This window comes from Carassius carassius, chromosome 35, assembly GCF_963082965.1.
Source record: "Carassius carassius chromosome 35, fCarCar2.1, whole genome shotgun sequence".
NCBI classification, from domain to species: Eukaryota; Metazoa; Chordata; class Actinopteri; order Cypriniformes; family Cyprinidae; genus Carassius; species Carassius carassius.
In genome coordinates, this window is record NC_081789.1 from 6991969 (window position 1) to 7009721 (window position 17753).

General features: G+C 34.9%; 2 protein-coding genes across 3 annotated transcripts in view; both read left to right on the forward strand.

Annotated features, from left to right (window-relative positions):
• Positions 1–218: 218 nt before the first annotated feature.
• xrcc2 (X-ray repair complementing defective repair in Chinese hamster cells 2) lies at positions 219–4194 on the forward strand. Of its 2 annotated transcripts, XM_059524356.1 has the most exons (4): positions 219–340; positions 1490–1567; positions 1869–1950; positions 3409–4194. In XM_059524356.1, the coding sequence occupies exons 1-4, from the start codon at positions 314–316 to the stop codon at positions 4191–4193; spliced, it is 972 nt and encodes a 323-aa protein (XP_059380339.1). In that variant the 5' UTR covers positions 219–313; the 3' UTR covers position 4194. The 2 variants fall into 2 exon arrangements, with proteins under 2 accessions (XP_059380339.1, XP_059380340.1); XM_059524357.1 differs by lacking the exons at positions 219–340; positions 1490–1567 and having other exon boundaries at positions 1897–2026.
• A 2997-nt stretch (positions 4195–7191) lies between these two features.
• The window catches only part of kmt2ca (lysine (K)-specific methyltransferase 2Ca), a 158754-nt gene continuing 148192 nt past the window's right edge, over positions 7192–17753 (forward strand). Inside the window, exon 1 of the mRNA XM_059524358.1 lies at positions 7192–7613. The gene's annotated coding sequence lies outside the window, so the exon portion shown is untranslated. The remainder of the gene's footprint in view (positions 7614–17753) is intronic.

Below are 17753 nucleotides of genomic sequence, written 5' to 3' on the forward strand. Positions count from 1 at the left end.
GACGTCATGACGTAGTTGTTAATAATCATGAGCCAACCATATAATATGAAACGTTCGCCACCGAGATTACGAAGGAACGTCAACATGGCGTAATAAATATTTATGACTTAAACAATTTGCCATAGTAGGTTTCTGAGTTGGCAATGTGCCTGCAGAACGCAGAGCGCCGTGGCGCATTATCACTGTTTACGTTCTTTACCTCTTACTTACTTACGATGACAGACCCATATATGTAAATTGGTTTGTGTTCATTTGGTCCAAGATTATATGGCGAATCGATTTGGAAATAGCTCACACTAATTGTTTGTGTCAAATGATTGTTTGTTGTAATGAAATACAGGTAACGTATAAAACAATGGACGTATCTCTTGGTATTTAAACGAAATATGTTGTCAATGAAAGTTGGGAACTTTGTGGATTGGGGATGTATATTGATGACGATGATGATTATGAATTATTACTATTATTTAGATTATTAAGATTACTGGCAGTATTTATTATTTTGTCACTTTTTATTGTGTGCAATACACAAATAAATAGATACATACATAAAAAAGGAAGTTGAACTCGAATTATACCAAAGTCCCTTGTGCCCTTTATAGGGTAAACTCTAGATGGCAGTCCGTCCTCATGTTACATTAGCCTAAATAATTTATTTAGAATGAGTTAAAAATTATATTTATTTCCTTATTATTCTCACCGTGTTTATATATATATATATATATATATAATTCATGATATTATGTACAAATGTTTTTTTTTTAATATATAAGTGCATGTCACACTTTTAAATCGTTTTTAATTATTGCCTACTGTGTTCTTTAGACTAGTGTCCGAAATGTAAGTTTTTATAAAAAAGGACATATCAATACATTTACTTAAATTCCATTTCAGTAAATTAAATAATTGTCAAATTTATAATGTTAATATTATATATTTAAATATTGTACAAACAATATATATATATATATATATATATATATATATATATATATATATATATATATATATATATATATTATAACTATATGTTTCTGCTGTTACAGAGGATTTTGTGTCTTTTTACAGAGACTGTTGGCATAACACATTTTAAAAACACTAATCACAAAGAACAGAATAGAATGCTAGGAGGTAATATGCAATATGATATCACATTTTATAGTCTTAGAAAGAGCCTGGTGTAATTAGTCAAGTAACTAAGTTTTTACTACTATTAATCTCTTTTATGTTAATAAATAGTAAATATAATTGGCATTTAACTTTATTTCCAGAAAAAATATGAGAAGTGAAAGACCAGTTGCAAATCTTACATATCTTTTATATATATATATATATATATATATATATATATATATATATATATATATATTTCTATAAAATACGCTAAATCTAAAATAAAATGTAAATGCATGTGTTGGTGTGGTTTCAATAGTTTGTTAGACACTGTAGGACTTTTGTTTTGAAGTGTCGTCGAACGCTTATTTACCAGGAAATGGAATTCCGAAATTATTGCGCGAAAATCAACGACATGACAGCACGAGTCAGAATGGCTGAGAATGGTGCACAGGTATAGCTGACAAATCACTTCACATTAAAGCTTTAAGTAAACATACAATTACTAGATACATTTAAACGTATGCTTGCATTATGACCCACTAAGTGGGACGGGCTGTTCCTGTAGGTTTACGTTCAAATTGGTTCATTCAGTTGATCATTAAAGTGTTTATCAAAATTGTAGTAACGTTAAGTTAGACGGAAGCTCAAACTGAGGTTCAGGCATCTCTGCATTGTTTAAATCGTACAATTGATGTCACAGACATGCCACTTGTTATACCTTGTTTGCATTAAACATGTTTGTGCTTTTGTAGTTGGTTAGCAGACTTGAAGGGCGACAGTCATTGAGGGACATTGAACCCAGTATCTTTCCTGTCGACGGTGGTCCAGGTCAAGGTGAAAGAGCTGACCCTGCATCTATTAATAAGAGATTGAATTTCAAAAATGTTGGTTCATTTGAAGGTCCCAGGAGGTGACTGTGGTCTATAAAATGATAGCAAACTTGCTATCATATCAATTAAATATATTACTATAAATTGCTTACATATTTTCACAGGTGGCAGTTGAAACCTGATGTGATAAAAAATTTGTATAAAGTCATCATATGTATGATAACATTTCATTTATAAGTCATTTTGGGGGCGAGAAAAAAAAGTTCCTATTAAATGAATACATGTAAATGCTATGGTTAATACATACTGAAAAAAAAAAAAATATATATATATATTTTTTATATGACTTTTATATTACAAAAAGTAAGAACAATGTTCTTGATTGAGTCAGTATCTAAAAAAAATAACACTGAAAACAAACATTTTTGCAGTTCCATTTGGTGCCACTACTGACGTTAAAAAATAACAAATTCAAATATAAATCTCAATTGCTCATCCCATTTGATATGTTAATGGATGTGATATGATGACATGTATCTTATTTGCTATGTTAATGTATATTATATGATGACATATATTTGCAGGCCAACCCGGCAGTTTGCATCACCCTGGTTCTCTCAACAAAAACCCAGTAGGACTGATCTATTGGCTTTTGTATTATTGCAGAAAATAAGCTCTTCGATGAACAAAAAATTTATGACCCTTACACATTTTGTTCATCATGATAATCTTTAAAGTGAGCCCAACTTGAATGGATTCTGAATGAATGATGATGTTTAATGGCCCAGACAACCTCTGTATAGTTCCATTTTAGCCCATATCTGCTGATTGGCTTCATCACTCTGTCTCCTCTCCACCAGTAAGCTGGTGTGTGGTGGGCGTTCTGGCGCACTATGGCTGTCATCCAGGTAGATGCTGCACACTGGTGGTGGATGAGGAGATACCATGTCAATGTAAAGCGCTTTGAGTGCCTAGAAAAGCGCTATATGAATGTAATGAATTATTATTATTACATGTTAGCAATCACTAAAGTCATAGCTTAAATTAAAAAAAAAAAAAACAATCAAAAGGGTGTATTGCTTATGTATTTCATGCTATAGAATAAAATGTGGAACTATCTTAAGATGGTGTAATTACAGGCATTTAACCAAAAAAACCTATAGACTTAAAGGGATCGAACTGGAAGCAGTCTGTTAAAGTCTAAAGGTCATTGGACACTGAGTCCAAAATGTTTGTATGCATTGTTTATTTCCTCATCCTTTTCTATTAAAATGCTTGCTACGGATGTAAAAACACAGAAAATCGAACCTGATCCCATTGTTTTTTATTTAATTTTTTTTTTTATAACGGATGAAGTAGTGTAAACATGATTGACTATACGTGAGGTCGTATTAATTTTTAATGTGTGAACATTTCGGACAAGAATTTTGAACGGTGTTAACGCAGTTCTGCATCCATACAGGTGACGTCGTGGAGTTTCATGGCTCGGAGGGCACAGGAAAGACCGAAACCTTGTACCACCTCATCACCCGCTGCATCATGCCAGTCCAGAGTAGAGGTCTGGAGGTGGCGGTGGTCTTCGTTGACACGGACTACCACTTTGACATGCTGCGCTTAGTGAGCGTTCTGGAGGGGCGTTTGGCTGAAGACTGTAAGGGGGGTGATGGCTCTGAAAATGAACCTGAGGAGAGGGTGCGTTCATGTCTGGGCAGGCTGTCTGTAGTGCACTGCAACAGCTCAGTACAGCTCCTCCTAACCCTTCACTACCTCGAAAACACCTTTTCCAGCCAGCCCTCCCTCGGCCTTCTGATCATCGACAGCATTTCTTCCTTCTACTGGGTGGACCGATTCAGTGGCGGCGAGAGCACTGTTTGTCAGGAGGCTAACCTGAGGAAGTGTGCCGAGCTGCTGGACAGACTCCGCAGAAACTATGGCATTGTGATTTTTGCAACCACTCACGCCATAATGAGGAACTATGGATCTGATCCAGGGGTGTCAGAAGTGCCTGGCTCATCATCATCTCGCAGGTGGAGATCAGCTGATAGTGTTACAGACTTTGACAAGCCATACCTGTGTAAAGCATGGCAGAGAATAGTAACTCACAGAATGCTGTTCACTAAAAGTCATGTGTCGAAGGACAACAAGCAGGTTTTCTCCACAGCATGTACCAGCATAATGACCAAAGGTGTCAAAAGATGCTCGTTTCATGTCATGGAGGACGGTATTAAATTTGTATGTGACAAGTGAACATGTACTGACATTTTCACCACGGGACATATTTGCTTTTGGGTTGTAACACAGTTAGGAGGGATACTTGGTGAAAAAAAAAACCCTATTCTTAAAATGTCCAATTATTGTCTGTCAGTGTGTTAAATGATCAATGCAATACTTTTTCTTTTTTCTTTACTAAAGAAATGATTGCAATGGACCATTCCTACAGAAAACTATGTTGGTTTATGGTGTAGGTGTTAGATTGATGGCCAATGAAGACCTTATTGTATTCACGTTCCTTGAAAAAAAAAAAAGGCATTTTTGTCAAGTCACTTTTATTTATATAGTGCATTATGCAATAGAGATTTTCACAATAATATGGAAAACGGGCAAGTCAGTGATGCAGACATATGAGATAAATTCAAATTCAGGTCTAAACAGCTGAAAATAGTGTCATTGATTCAATTCAGTTTAGTAACAGTAAAGTTCATCGATTATGAAACCACTTGAAAGCAGTTCAAGATGATAGTTCTGATATTCAGCTCAAATCAATTAAACGACAGTATCAGTGTTGCAAAATTGATGAATTATGAAACAAATTCGACTCTGCTGTAAAGCAGCTCTACAAAAGACAATAGTGACATTATTCAGTTCAGTTGAGTTTAAGATTTGTGTTCATCTGATAGTGTTAGTGACATCAAATCAATAATATTACGTAGTACACACAAGTAAAGGAAAGTGCTAAATCAAATCACATGCCATTTAAAGAAATAATAATAATTTTACATATATATATATATTTATATATATATATAGTAATCCTATTACAGTAAAATAATTAAAAGTCTTCTTGTTAAAAGTGGACAGTGTGCACTTTGGCTCAGATATGGGCATGTCACATTCCCACTGAGCTCTTTCAGATAGTGCGAGGTGAACTGGTTGTGATTACAAAAGCAACAAATCTTTTTCTGGCACTTAGCCTTGAAAGAGCTCCTACATGTCTGTAAGGATGCACTCTTAAAAAAAAAAAAAAATTAAGTCGCTTAGTAAAGATCACAATCAAGTTTATTACCTTAAAAATATTGTATTCTCACATAGGCTAATTTATTGTTTGAGTTTGACACATAAAAATAAATGCAAGAAGTTTACAGTTATATTTAGCAAAAAAAAAAAAAAAATTCCAATAAGTATGACTTAAATTTGCACTATAGGTGGAGTAAACACCCCATGGGTTGGGTAAAATGCACCGTCTTTAAAAGCAGTTTGCTTTATACAAATCAAAGCAGAATCAAGAGTATAGGCAGTTTTAGCTTAAACATGAAAAGAATATAGTCAGTAATTATGAATTACAAAATTATAACAGCCTATTTGAAAAATATTGGTTGCTGATGCCAACCCACTAGCTAGCTAACTACCTGATACTAATAAATATTTTTATTCATCCAACTAGTTAATATACTTTTAGGTAGTAAAAAAAAAAAAAGATTTGATGTTCAGAACAGAGTAACTACAGTAATAAAGCCATGCCTCCTGGGCGTATTTTACACAGACTAGGTTTGTAAAAAAGAAGAAAAAAATGTAATTCTGAAAATATAATCATATATTTGTCATATGTCTATACTAGAAACAAACACCTTGACTTTATCTAGTGGTTATTTTGGGAAAAAACAGTAGGGGGCATTTCCCCCCACTTTTCCATTTGTCCTTTTGGAAAATCAGTCACAGCATGTTACAGATGATGAATGATAATAATAAAATGCGACTTTTTACAGGCCCTGTGCATAAAGCATGACACCTAGGCTATGCAATTCTATGATTTTTTTTTTCCTTCCCAAGACCACCCACATCATACGTTCCAGCCAATTATGAGACAAGTGGACAGTCCTCTCATTAACCACTGGGCTGCTTTAAAAAGAGTTCTCTGGGAACTGGGTGAATACTACACAGTTTGCATTTAGCTTTCGCACTTCATCAACTAACAAAAAAGAATAATTAGGGCACAAATTGGTTGTTTTTACACAGGAAAATCTAAGGGGAAATTTATTCAACCTTCAATTGGCTTAAATTGACATAAATAGAGAATTTTATTATCATGCCAAATAGATGTGCGTGTGTGTGCAAAGGTCCTAATTGCTGTTATTCATTTTTATGTTAAAGGTAGAAAATGGTAATCTATAGGCTAGAGAATATATATTGAAAAATCAGCCCTTGAAAATCCCTGAAGTGTTTGTTATTGAAAATAATCAGTTTTGTTGTTAAACACTGTTACAAAAACACACATTTGTAGCCAGTCCCATGCACAAGCTCTCACACACACACAGCGTGGATCATTCAGTGAGGGAAAGAGGAAACGTGTGGAAGCAGAGCCATCAAAGCATCAGTGAGACACTATCTTTCAGACACTGCTGCTTCTTTCAGGCCAAGAAGCTCATTTCCTCTTGCACCTGGACTGCTTTGGACATCTTTCCCGGAATCCTTGACCTTTAATGAGCCCCCTTTTTATTAGGAAAAAAGAACACAGGATTACAAATACACTTATGAAACACTGCTTTTATATGTTTTATTCATTTATCTTTGGTTTATTTTCTATAGTTACAATGAAAGTTGTAAATAAATTAGATGGAATAGTTTGCATTTATTTGCTGATTTGTTGCTAATAAAGAAAACCAAGACTTAATTTGCTTAAATAAAATTATATATATATATATATATATATATATATATAGGAAATTGGAATAGGAAATTGTTGAGCTTGTGGTACTAACTGCTTGGTTTATGTCATCAAAACAAACAATACTAATATTTGGTAATTTGCTGGGGTGTTTTAAATAAGTTTTAAATAAGAAATAATAACTGAAAATGTTTTCTAAAAGATGATGAAAGAGTCTGAGTTAAGTAATACTGTCTTTGTACGCCGGTAAGCGACATGGACTCAATCCAGCTCAATTTCCAGAATCTACTTCCGCGTTTTACCGTCTACCGCTGACGACTGAGAAGACTTTTTACCTTGAGTAGATCCCTATGTATCGATCCGCAGGGTCAGTGAGACTTTAAAAAAAATATCTCCGTGCAGTTGTAAAGCGAAATATCTTCTATCATTAGCACAACACACGTCATATATCCGGTTTATAACTGTTCTATACGAGTTGTGCGCAATTTAAAACGGTAACACTGTCTTAAACGTTCAAGTGGGTCTATTTGTCCGTTGCTGTGACAGGCAGTGTTTCGGTCTCTCTTAAACATGGCCACCATGATGGAGTAAACGCTACAACTTTAAAATTCATAGAATCGAGGAAAACTATGCTTCTTTCACCCAAATGAGGAATGTTTCGACCTGAAATATCGTACCAAACGCTTAATCCACATGAGAGCTTTGGGAAAAGTTTCTTCTTGGATTACATTCTGAATTAAATTGGCTGGAAGCTGGAAAGGAAAGAAGAGAATTGCATCAATTCCGTAAGCATAACCTACTCTTCATCATTCCTCACGCTTTCCGACGTATTTATATGTTTATATGTTGGTGTTTGTAGTTTATGTTTAGGTAAAAGGTGCGATAGTTTAATGTTTGAAGTGGAACGCGAGTGTTGTTTTGGTTTTCATCGGAAAGTGGCGATAGTTGCAGCCTGCGCGAGTGTGAAGAGTAACATTGAAACATTGTAATGACAGATTGTTATAAAGTGTGAGAGCGCGCATATATCATTCCGCGGCTATGGTTTTGGTTTGATCGAGGTCTTTAACTAATGACAGATTACTCCCTAACATTTACAATACACGAAAGTATTGTGTATCGTATAGGACTATAAAGGACAACGAGGAAGTAACGAGAAAAATTACTAGCTGGGTTTTAAAATAAGTTTGTATGCCGTTGGTTTGAGCCCAGAAGAGTAAGGGTGGCCCGACGTGGTTTAGTAAACGTCACACCGACGTTTGGTGGCAGAAAGTTGTTTTGTTTTTACAGGGGTCCTGCCATCTTACTCCAGTCAAGTTGAGAGCTACTAAACAAACTAGTTTCCCTCAACCAAGACTTTTTCCTCTGGGCTAACCTGCTGCTTTAAAATGCTGCTTGCATAACTGGGAATTCTATATTCCTTAGTTGTGAGAGTGTTAATCAAGTTATTGCGATATAGATATACTTTCCCAGCTTGTAAGGGTTAGCTAACTTTACATGTTATGCATTGACAGCAGTGTGACGTGTTATACGCCGTCGACAACAGTTTTTTTATGAGCTCATATTCGTAGAGGGACTATGTTTTGCTTTTTTTTTTTATCATTTTGTCTCTTTTTTTTTTTTTTTTTACGAAATTACTTTAGCTTTTATTTAGACACTAATACAGTTAATGTAATGTATTTCTATGCATTGTAAATAAGGTTGTATTTGTCATCCACCTAAAGACTCTTTAAGACTATGTTTGGAATGGCATACTATTTACTGTGGACAGTATTCATATTTTCTGTATGAAATGAACATCTAGATGGATTTATTGTTGTATATTGCACATTTTGGCAGAGCAAAGCTGTATGACAGAATGCACCTTGCGTTTGCAATGTGATTATTAAATCTTTTCTTCATTCATTATTTGACCAGACTACCTAGTATCTACAGTTCAGACATATAATTAAAAAAAAATAGTGTGTGTGTGTGTGTGTGTGTGTGTGTGTGTATATGGAATAAAAATGCAAACTATCCTTTTTTTAATTGCCAAGATGATAACTGGACATCACTTGCTGCCATATGGATGGTGACTATTAAGATAAATAGTACAAAAATAGTGCACAGTATTTAGAAAGCTATTTCCATGTTGAAGATGGCCTTTCCTCTGTTCCTGGAGCTCTGCTGAACGATTCTCATAATAGTAGGAGACCAATTTTCGCTTTAAGTGGTTTAATGAGACGCATGAGAATTGGTTGAGTTCAGTTGCTTTAATGGCAGCCTCTCCAGAGGAGTTCAGATCTGACCTATTCTTCACAATCCACCACAGTGAAGCATCTTGGCTTTACAGAATCTGCTCACATGCAAACACTAGGGCTGCACAATTAATCGTATTTTAATCTCTATAACGATATCCACCTTTCTCGATTAAAGGTACAATTTGTAAGATATTTGCAGTAAAATATCCAAAAACCACTACGCTAGTGTTATATATTTTGTCCGGCTGATTACTAACAATATCTCTAATGTTTTCAACTACTTGTAAATCATGAGAAAATTCCCATTCTAAACAGTGACACGGGGCAGTGCAGTCGCCTGTCAATGACGTTAGTTACCCTTTGTTACCGCCTTTACTGACGCAGAAACCACATGACAACAGTGTCCTGGGCAAAAGCAGAAGTAGCTTCACGACAAACTTCAACTAGAAAGAGATGCTGATCTCGCTTGTGTTTTACTCGACAGGTGAGTTGTTTTGATTCGTATCTTTACAGAAAATGTATGTTATTATAACGATCAACAAGATTAGTATTATGGGGCATACAATGCTGTGCATCGTGTCTCTAGACCCACGCGAGGATGCGTCTGATACATAGTCTGACCGCGTCTTTGCATTGACTTTGTATGTAATCTACTCGTGCAAATCGGTGAGCTCGCGTTATATCCATGATTTGTCTTTCCGTCTGATCGATGACCGTCAGCGGTTGGGTAGAAGACAACAAATCCCATCATTCCATGCTCCTCCTTAGCGTCATCAAACCACACGATTGTTATTGTTTTGGTAGTGTGCCCTCTAGTGGCAGGTCCTACAACCTACCTTTAATTAAAAATAATCGTCACGATATTGGCAGGCTCGCAATTTATCCTGAAACATTGTTTTTAATTTGGCATTTGCGTTATCTTGCATTACTAACAAGTCTTCACTAGCGTTCATGCTTGTGGTTGCCAGATGTGAAGAGCTTTAATCCACAAAACAGAGCTTTTCTCCTTTAAGGATACACACTCTGGCCTGTGTTTTATTTAATTTCTGCAATCTGGCAATGCTGTGCATGCTCACTTATGGCGGAACAAAGCTATTTGTACTGTTTGTGTTACCAAATGTGCCATGATCAAACTTTCACTGAGTTTCAATAATGGATCTATTGTGTTTGAGGAATAAATGCGCTTTTCTTACCCGTGACAATACAATGGGGAAAAATGAACATAAATTTAAATATATAAAATTTATATTAAGAGTTTCTAAAGTTTTTATCAGTTTTCGTATTGAAAATGGTAGTGCAATGTTGGTTTTCAGTATGTATTATTAACGATCTTTGAGCAAATTTACTGTGCGATCTAAGTGACTTTTTCCCGTTTGCAAACAAATTGTCACTTAGAAAATGTAATGTGAATACAAATGACAAAACACTAACCATAACCATGAGTTTTGATTTATCATAGTTGGTTCAATAAAGTCAGTGTATAGTTAGTGGAGGTTGGTTAAAGGACACATTATTCCCTAGCAAACACTGGGAGAATGGACTGAAAAGCAAAAGTTTTAAATAACCTACCAAGTTTTTGTGCTTGAAAAGTTGAATGAACATCATATTTTCTTCAGTATCACTTGCAGCTAATGTAGTTATCATGATGTTGTTTTCATAACAAGTCCTGTGGTACCTGGTTGTTGTCTGGTGTTACATGCATTCAGTGGTCATTTGAAACCAGGAGCCCTCTGGTTTGGGCTGCTTAATGTCCAGTCCCTCACTTGGGGCTGTGCTGTTGAGTTTCAAGTTGCTATTTCGTCACATTTGTCTTAGTGAGAAGTTACAGAGACTAGTATCTGGTGAAGGATTGACTTGCCCTTGCATGCTCAGTTTACTGTAATCTACCAGTGTTACCTGGTCTGAATCCACTAGCGCTGTGTTTGCTGTGGCAAGAATGCTGTCATTGTTTCTCATGGAACTTCACAGTGCAATCCATGTTATGCTGGCCTTTTATTTGATTTTAAATATAAAGGCTTTCATGTTGCTGCCTTGTAGCATACAGTCCAATACAATATACAATAGGGCTAGGGCATAGCTTGTCAGTGAAGAACGGCTCTGTGTTGTAAATGCTGCTCCATATGAAAGCATGCACGTGATGGAGATTTACCGGGGGTGCGTGCGCTTTTGGTGTAAGCATGAAACCTGCGGGAATGACTAAAATAATGCACAGTACAAGCACTATTTAATTGGTGTGAATGAAAATTGTGTGAGAAAGAAGGGGTCGTCGGAGAGAAGAGAGCGAGAATGTGTGGATGACGTTTCCTGTGCCGCTGGTAACTAAACGGATCATCTTAATATTGAAAAGAAGTGATAGTGATTGGCCGGTCACTGATCCGGGGCGATCATGAGGAAGATCGGCAGATTCCGATCCTGGCCGATCGATCGGTGCATCTCTACATTCGATTTATTGTGCAGCCCTGATATACAGTATATCGTTCGATATACAATGCAGTAGGGTTGTGCCGATAGACGATAGTATCGTGTATCGGCAATAGTCAGAGATATGAACATAAGATGATTTCTGTCAATAATCAAGATGATATTAGGCTCATTTTCCTATTAATGTATTAGATTATAATAATAACTATTATTTTTATTAGGCTGCTTATTATTATTCGGCTATCAAACTGCCCAGTAGTTTCACTTCAGCACCTCATTTCTCTTTCTCTCTCACACACACACACACACACAGCGCGTGTGAGCGCTGGAGGATTAGAGCTTGTAGTCGCTGAAGTTGTCCGCTTTGATTCAGATAACTCATTAAATCCATGAAGAGATCGAAAACAAGGAGTTGGTGTCCCACACATTTAATGGCTGGTACATGGCAACGCGCTCTTCTCATACATGAGAGATTAACTCTGTCTTGGCTTACAAATAAAGTAAAGACAAAATAATAACAAGGCGACAGAGTGAACTTATCATCCATAGTGAACTGAACAGCCTATATATGTGCAATATTTTAAAGAGCCCTCACTAACTGAGTTTAATGCCACAGTAATGTTAGAATGTATCTAATTCTTGTTTCTGTGGTGGTGCGTCGGTCTCTTCATGAGGCGCGCGGTCCGGAGCACTGTATGACTGATGCATCAGTTCAATTCAACTTTACTCATAATATATGAACTTAGCTGTTTTAAATACTTTATATTTAACGTGTTCGTTTATGCCCAATAGTAGTGTTAAACTGCTGGACTTTAAATGAAATCTACTATTGATTTTCACCGTTGCCTGATTTTTCAGAACATTTTAGACTGATAACTTCTGTGCGCAGATGCAGCAAATTTGTCACAGGACGCGTAATATGACAATTGTGCCCAACAATATATGAACTAGCTGTTTAAAATACAGTATTTTTATATTTAACGTTAGTTTATCAGTATTTATGAAAGGAAATCTTTTCGATATTAATTATTAATTATCACGAAATACTATCGGTGATTCCATAGGTTCTCTCGCGCACCTGCACAGTTTAAAACACCAGAACAAAGAGTCTCTCTCTCTTGCTCCACCCATACACGATAATATCGTTTATTGTCGATCTCACGGGCTGACGATATGACGATTTGAAAAATGACCATATCGCCCAACACTACAATGCAGACAAATGTTTGGAATAATTATATAAAAAAAAAAAATTTCAAAAGACATTTTATTTTTATTATTATTATTATTATTATTGCTATTATTAAGATTATTTCAATTAAAAGAACTGTTTTGTATTTTAATCCGTTTTAAAATGTAATTTATTCCAGTGATGGCAGAGCTGAAATTTCCAATTCCAATCATTATTCCAACAGCTTGACGTGTCCATTTTCAACTCCGCCCCCGACTGCAAGCGGCTACTCTTGTTGACTGCCATCTGTAGCCGTGGTTCAAGTAGAACACACCTATTACAGTGTTTTCTGAAGGATCATGTGACATTGAAGACTGGAGTTATAGCTGCTGAATATTCAGCTCTGTATCAGGAATAAATTACATTTAAACATGTATATTAAAATAGACAGTTTTTTTTAGATGAATAATATTTCACAATATTAGTGTTTTACTGCATTATAAATGAGAGCATAATAGACTTTATTTCAACAACATGAGAAAAAAATAAATTGATGTTACAGACTTTTAACTGTTTAAGTGTAAATGTTGATGAACTTTATTTATTTATTTTTCACACAACGGTTTTCCAGTTTCTATGTGGGAATTTTCACTGAACACTCTCAAATTCTGATATAATAAAGTCCATTATTTGATTGTGATTGTATTAACATACATGCGTGTAATCGAAGTCTTGTCCTCCTCTTGTCACCCTGCAACTGTCTGGTTCATGAATCCGATTTATGGACTGAAACAGATGGTTATATCATTAACACTGTAATTATGACACATTTTCCAGCAAATAGCCTATATGACAGAGTCTCATGTGGCTCCAGTGTGTATTTAATCATTTGAAAAATGTGACACCACAATCCAGGCCTTATTAAAGCTATTACCAGTGGCTATCCCCACAGACATTTATTTGGACTTCCACAAATAAATAAATTAAAAATAGTTAATAAATAAATAACTATATAATAAAAATTGGGTAACAGTGAGGCATCTACAACGAGAGGCAATGAGGCCGATTAGTAAACGTTAAACTGCTCACTGTTTCAATAGTGTAGCCAATATATGTAAACAACATGTGTTAAAATGATTTTAGTGTCGAAAGATCACTTACTAGCCTTTTATGTGTAAAGTTATATCAAATATTTTTTTTTTTTTGCCATGGCAGCATAACACTATGAACCCTGTAACACTGTTAAACATTATTTTAGACATATTTACAGCTCAAATAATGTAAGTGTTAAGAGAGGACCTTTAACTGTCACCCCCCATTTTTTAAATGGGCATTAAAGTGCACTATCCAAACTAAAATTGCTGTAATTTATGAACACTTTGGAATATAAACATAAGGTTGGTCTCTTTTTAAAGAAGCAAATTAGCAGATTTTGGTAAAAGTGGATTTTTTTCAAGAATTAAAGTATCAAAAAGTTATAGAAGTTTAAATGTACTGTAAATAATATGCGCTATAGTAATTTAATTTTATTTTATTTATTATAAATATTTTACATAACAGGTTTTACTCTAAAATTGGTATAAAATTAAAGCCTTGTGTCTAAATAAGTTATGTTATAAATTTGAAGTTGATATGAAAAAATTGAGGTTCCTTTGAGATTTTATTTAGGGCGTCATACCACACACAGCCACTGGGAGTCATCAAAACTATTTTGAATTTTTCTTAATGATTTTTTCTCTAGATTTCTCTGTGAATTTGACTTCTATCTCAAAATAACTTAAAAATATGAATTCCTGAGACTCAGAGCTTTCCAATGATATGTTTGTTGCCAAGATTATAAAAAGTTTTGGTTCTAGAAGACCGTAATGCATTATGTTTTATGACACTTGGCCCTGCCCACTAAGTGGGAGGTGACCGCCATTTTAAAGTACCATTTCCATGGTAAAGCAATGTCCGATTTCAAAATGGTTTTCACAGGATGAATCTTGGGCTTCTAAGCTTTCAAATGATTTATGATTTATGATTACTAAAAGATTTTATAGAGAAAAAGACAACAACAAAAAAGAGTGAGAAGCCAAATTAAATATCTGTGGTAATCAACAACATGCATGAATCCCAAATGCTGTTCAATAATAGCTTAACTTGTATTGAACCAGTAATATTCTTCAAATGTTTCTTTAAAACAGAACACCTATAATAATAATAAAAAAGAAAGATTCTGTCATCATTCACACTTTCACTAATAGTTGTATTGACCACTATCATTGTCTTTTTAGTTTTTGATGGTGTAAGACACACTCTACCTGTCTTTTATTAAATGTAAATGTAAGTAATTTTTTTTTTTTTTTGATATGAGAATTGAGAGATTGTGTGCCTGTTGCTTGTGTGCCTGTTTATAAGCCTTCAACTTTAATATCACAAGTTTATCATGTGACTTTTCTTTATCAAGTGGAACTGGACATATTGCACTGTTTGAAAGGTGAATCAGTATAATTACACTAATTTGAAGTGATAATGTGTTGTGAACTCTAGACATGAATATAGGGAAATATGTTAAACAATGATTGAGCATTACCAAAGTATACTGGACAAAAATGGTTTAATGTTGAAAATGGGAGGAACTACTCAATGTGATAGTTTGTCAGGATTTGTGCTTTTGTAATTGTGCCATTACAGCATTAAACATAGCTTTAATGTATGTTTGCATATTGATCAAATGGATCAAGCTTGATGTGGTTAACAGAGATCTTTAATTGTTTAGTTAATGACAAAGTGGAATGAGAGAGTGTGTAGTATTTAATCATGACTGTTTTAATGAGACAAAACATTTGGATCATATTGTGCTTGATGGTGTGTAAGCCATTTTTTAAAGTGATAATTCCTAGAACTGTTGACAGTTGTACATTTTTACTGTTGATAGATGAAGTAATAAAGAGCTTTTACAGAGTAATTAGGCCATATCCATAATAACCATCACAGTTTTATTGTAAGTGAAAAGTGTGCTGTTTCAACACTGATGCTTTCCAGGAAAAAGGCTAGGTAAGAAGTGCTTGGCCGATTTAAGATTTTGGGGTTTGCACTGGAGAGGACAGATTTTGTTTCATGTTGATGCACATGTTATGATAGCCTGCACATTAGTGGTGGACCGATATTGTTTTTCTTTTTTTTTTTTTTTTTTTTGACTGCCGATATATTGGAAAGCAGGGGGGCCGATAGCCAATATAATTTTTTTTTTTTTTTAATAAATATTTAAGAAACGTGAAATAATTGGACAATGGATTTAAACATTTTTTTAAAATAAACAAGTATTTTTTTTTACAAATAAATTTATATTTAATAAAAAATATAATTAAAAAGGAAGTTATCACTGTAACCAACAGGGCACTTAGTAGACGAAAGTGAACAAGTGTGCGCTCAGGCGCTGCCTCTCAGCACCATCAAAATAAAAGTCCCGCCTTAAACACTTCAGCCAAGCAGAAAAACTTATCGGCCGATGCCGATATTTGAAAAATCCCAAATATTGGCCGATATATCGGCATTGGTGATATGTCGGTCGACCACTACTTATAAAATATATACAAGCCTTTTTTCCTGGAAAGAGTGCACCAAATCGGCGGTGGCGACACTGAGAGCCGCTCTCTCCTGTGGACTTAAAAAACCCTTGTTCTCAGCAGCTGCACTGTTAAGAAGTGAGACGGGGTCAACCCAGTGGTTAGTTAGAAAAAAAATAACCCAGTGTTTAAATGACCCAGCACCTGGATAAAAATATTAAAAACAACCCAATAAAATGACCCTACTTGCTGAAACCAGAATTTAGGTTTAAAAACATAATGCAGCATTTTAAGAGTGTAGCCAAATATGATGTGCAATTAATTTGCAATTAATGAATTGCCACATCATGTAATTAATTAGATTTAAAAATTGTAATCACTTACCAGCCCTAGTATTTATGTAGTATTTTTTTATTTTTTTATTTAAATTTTATGCTTGCTTGTTCAGAAAAGTCTTTATCTAGTGGGCTACAGCAAGTTTGCTAATAAAGTCAGTACTGGAGATTTAAAATCTTAACCAACATTTGAGCATGACATAAATGAGACTGAAGTAACTTTTTTTTATTCTAATAAGGAGCTCCTTTATAAGGAATGTTCTTCATCACTGGACAGCAGTTGGACTGGCAAAGTTTGCTGCTTCTGTAGCATCTTTACTGTTGCTCGTCAGTTAGCTGTCAGTTAGCATCTGCCATGTATTTTTGGTCACTTGCTTGAAAATCAACATTTGAGTATCATTTTTTGTTTTCATCAGTATCAAAATTTCTTATCGTGACAGGCCTCTGGACAGGGGTGGTGTGAGTTTGTTCCATATAAGAGTGAGCGAAATAACAATTTAGAGGAATGTAAGTAAAATGATGATCTCACATGAAATTTGACTCTAGACATATCTACAGTATCTTCTAGAAAAGCTACACAAGGTGGGTCACCCCTTCATGGACACCACCATGTTGACATCACATGGTGATTCCCTGGGTACAGTCTGAAATGCCCTGAACAGTTCAATTAAATCTATAACGGATGTTGCAACTTCGCAAGTGAATTGAAAATGAAATGAAAAGTGTCAGTTGTATTGTAGATTTAGATCTCTTTATTTTGCATATTTCCTTTTACGCATTTACATTATAATTCTATGTTCGTTGTACATTTTCTGAAAGGTCCATCTTGAAAAGCAGGGGTCGTCTTATAATCAACAATATGGTAATAAGAATGTTTACTTGATATATTGTAAAGTTCAGTCAGTGCTGAAGGCACTTTATTAAACGTAAACATAAAAGTACATCTAAAAAAAACAAGCAAGACCAAACTCCATTAGAAAAACATAATATACTACAAACACAACATAATAGAGCCAGAGTCAACAACTGAGTCTGCATTTTAATGAAATAACTTAAGTGTAAAGTGGCAGCATTTGAATGTAGCTGAAGTCTAAGTTATAAATAAATCGATTATCAGATTAATCGTTAAATGCAGCTATTTGCTGTAGTTATTCTAGTTATGAGGTTACTCCATTTACAATATGGCAGTAAAGAGGCAGTCTGGGCCTCC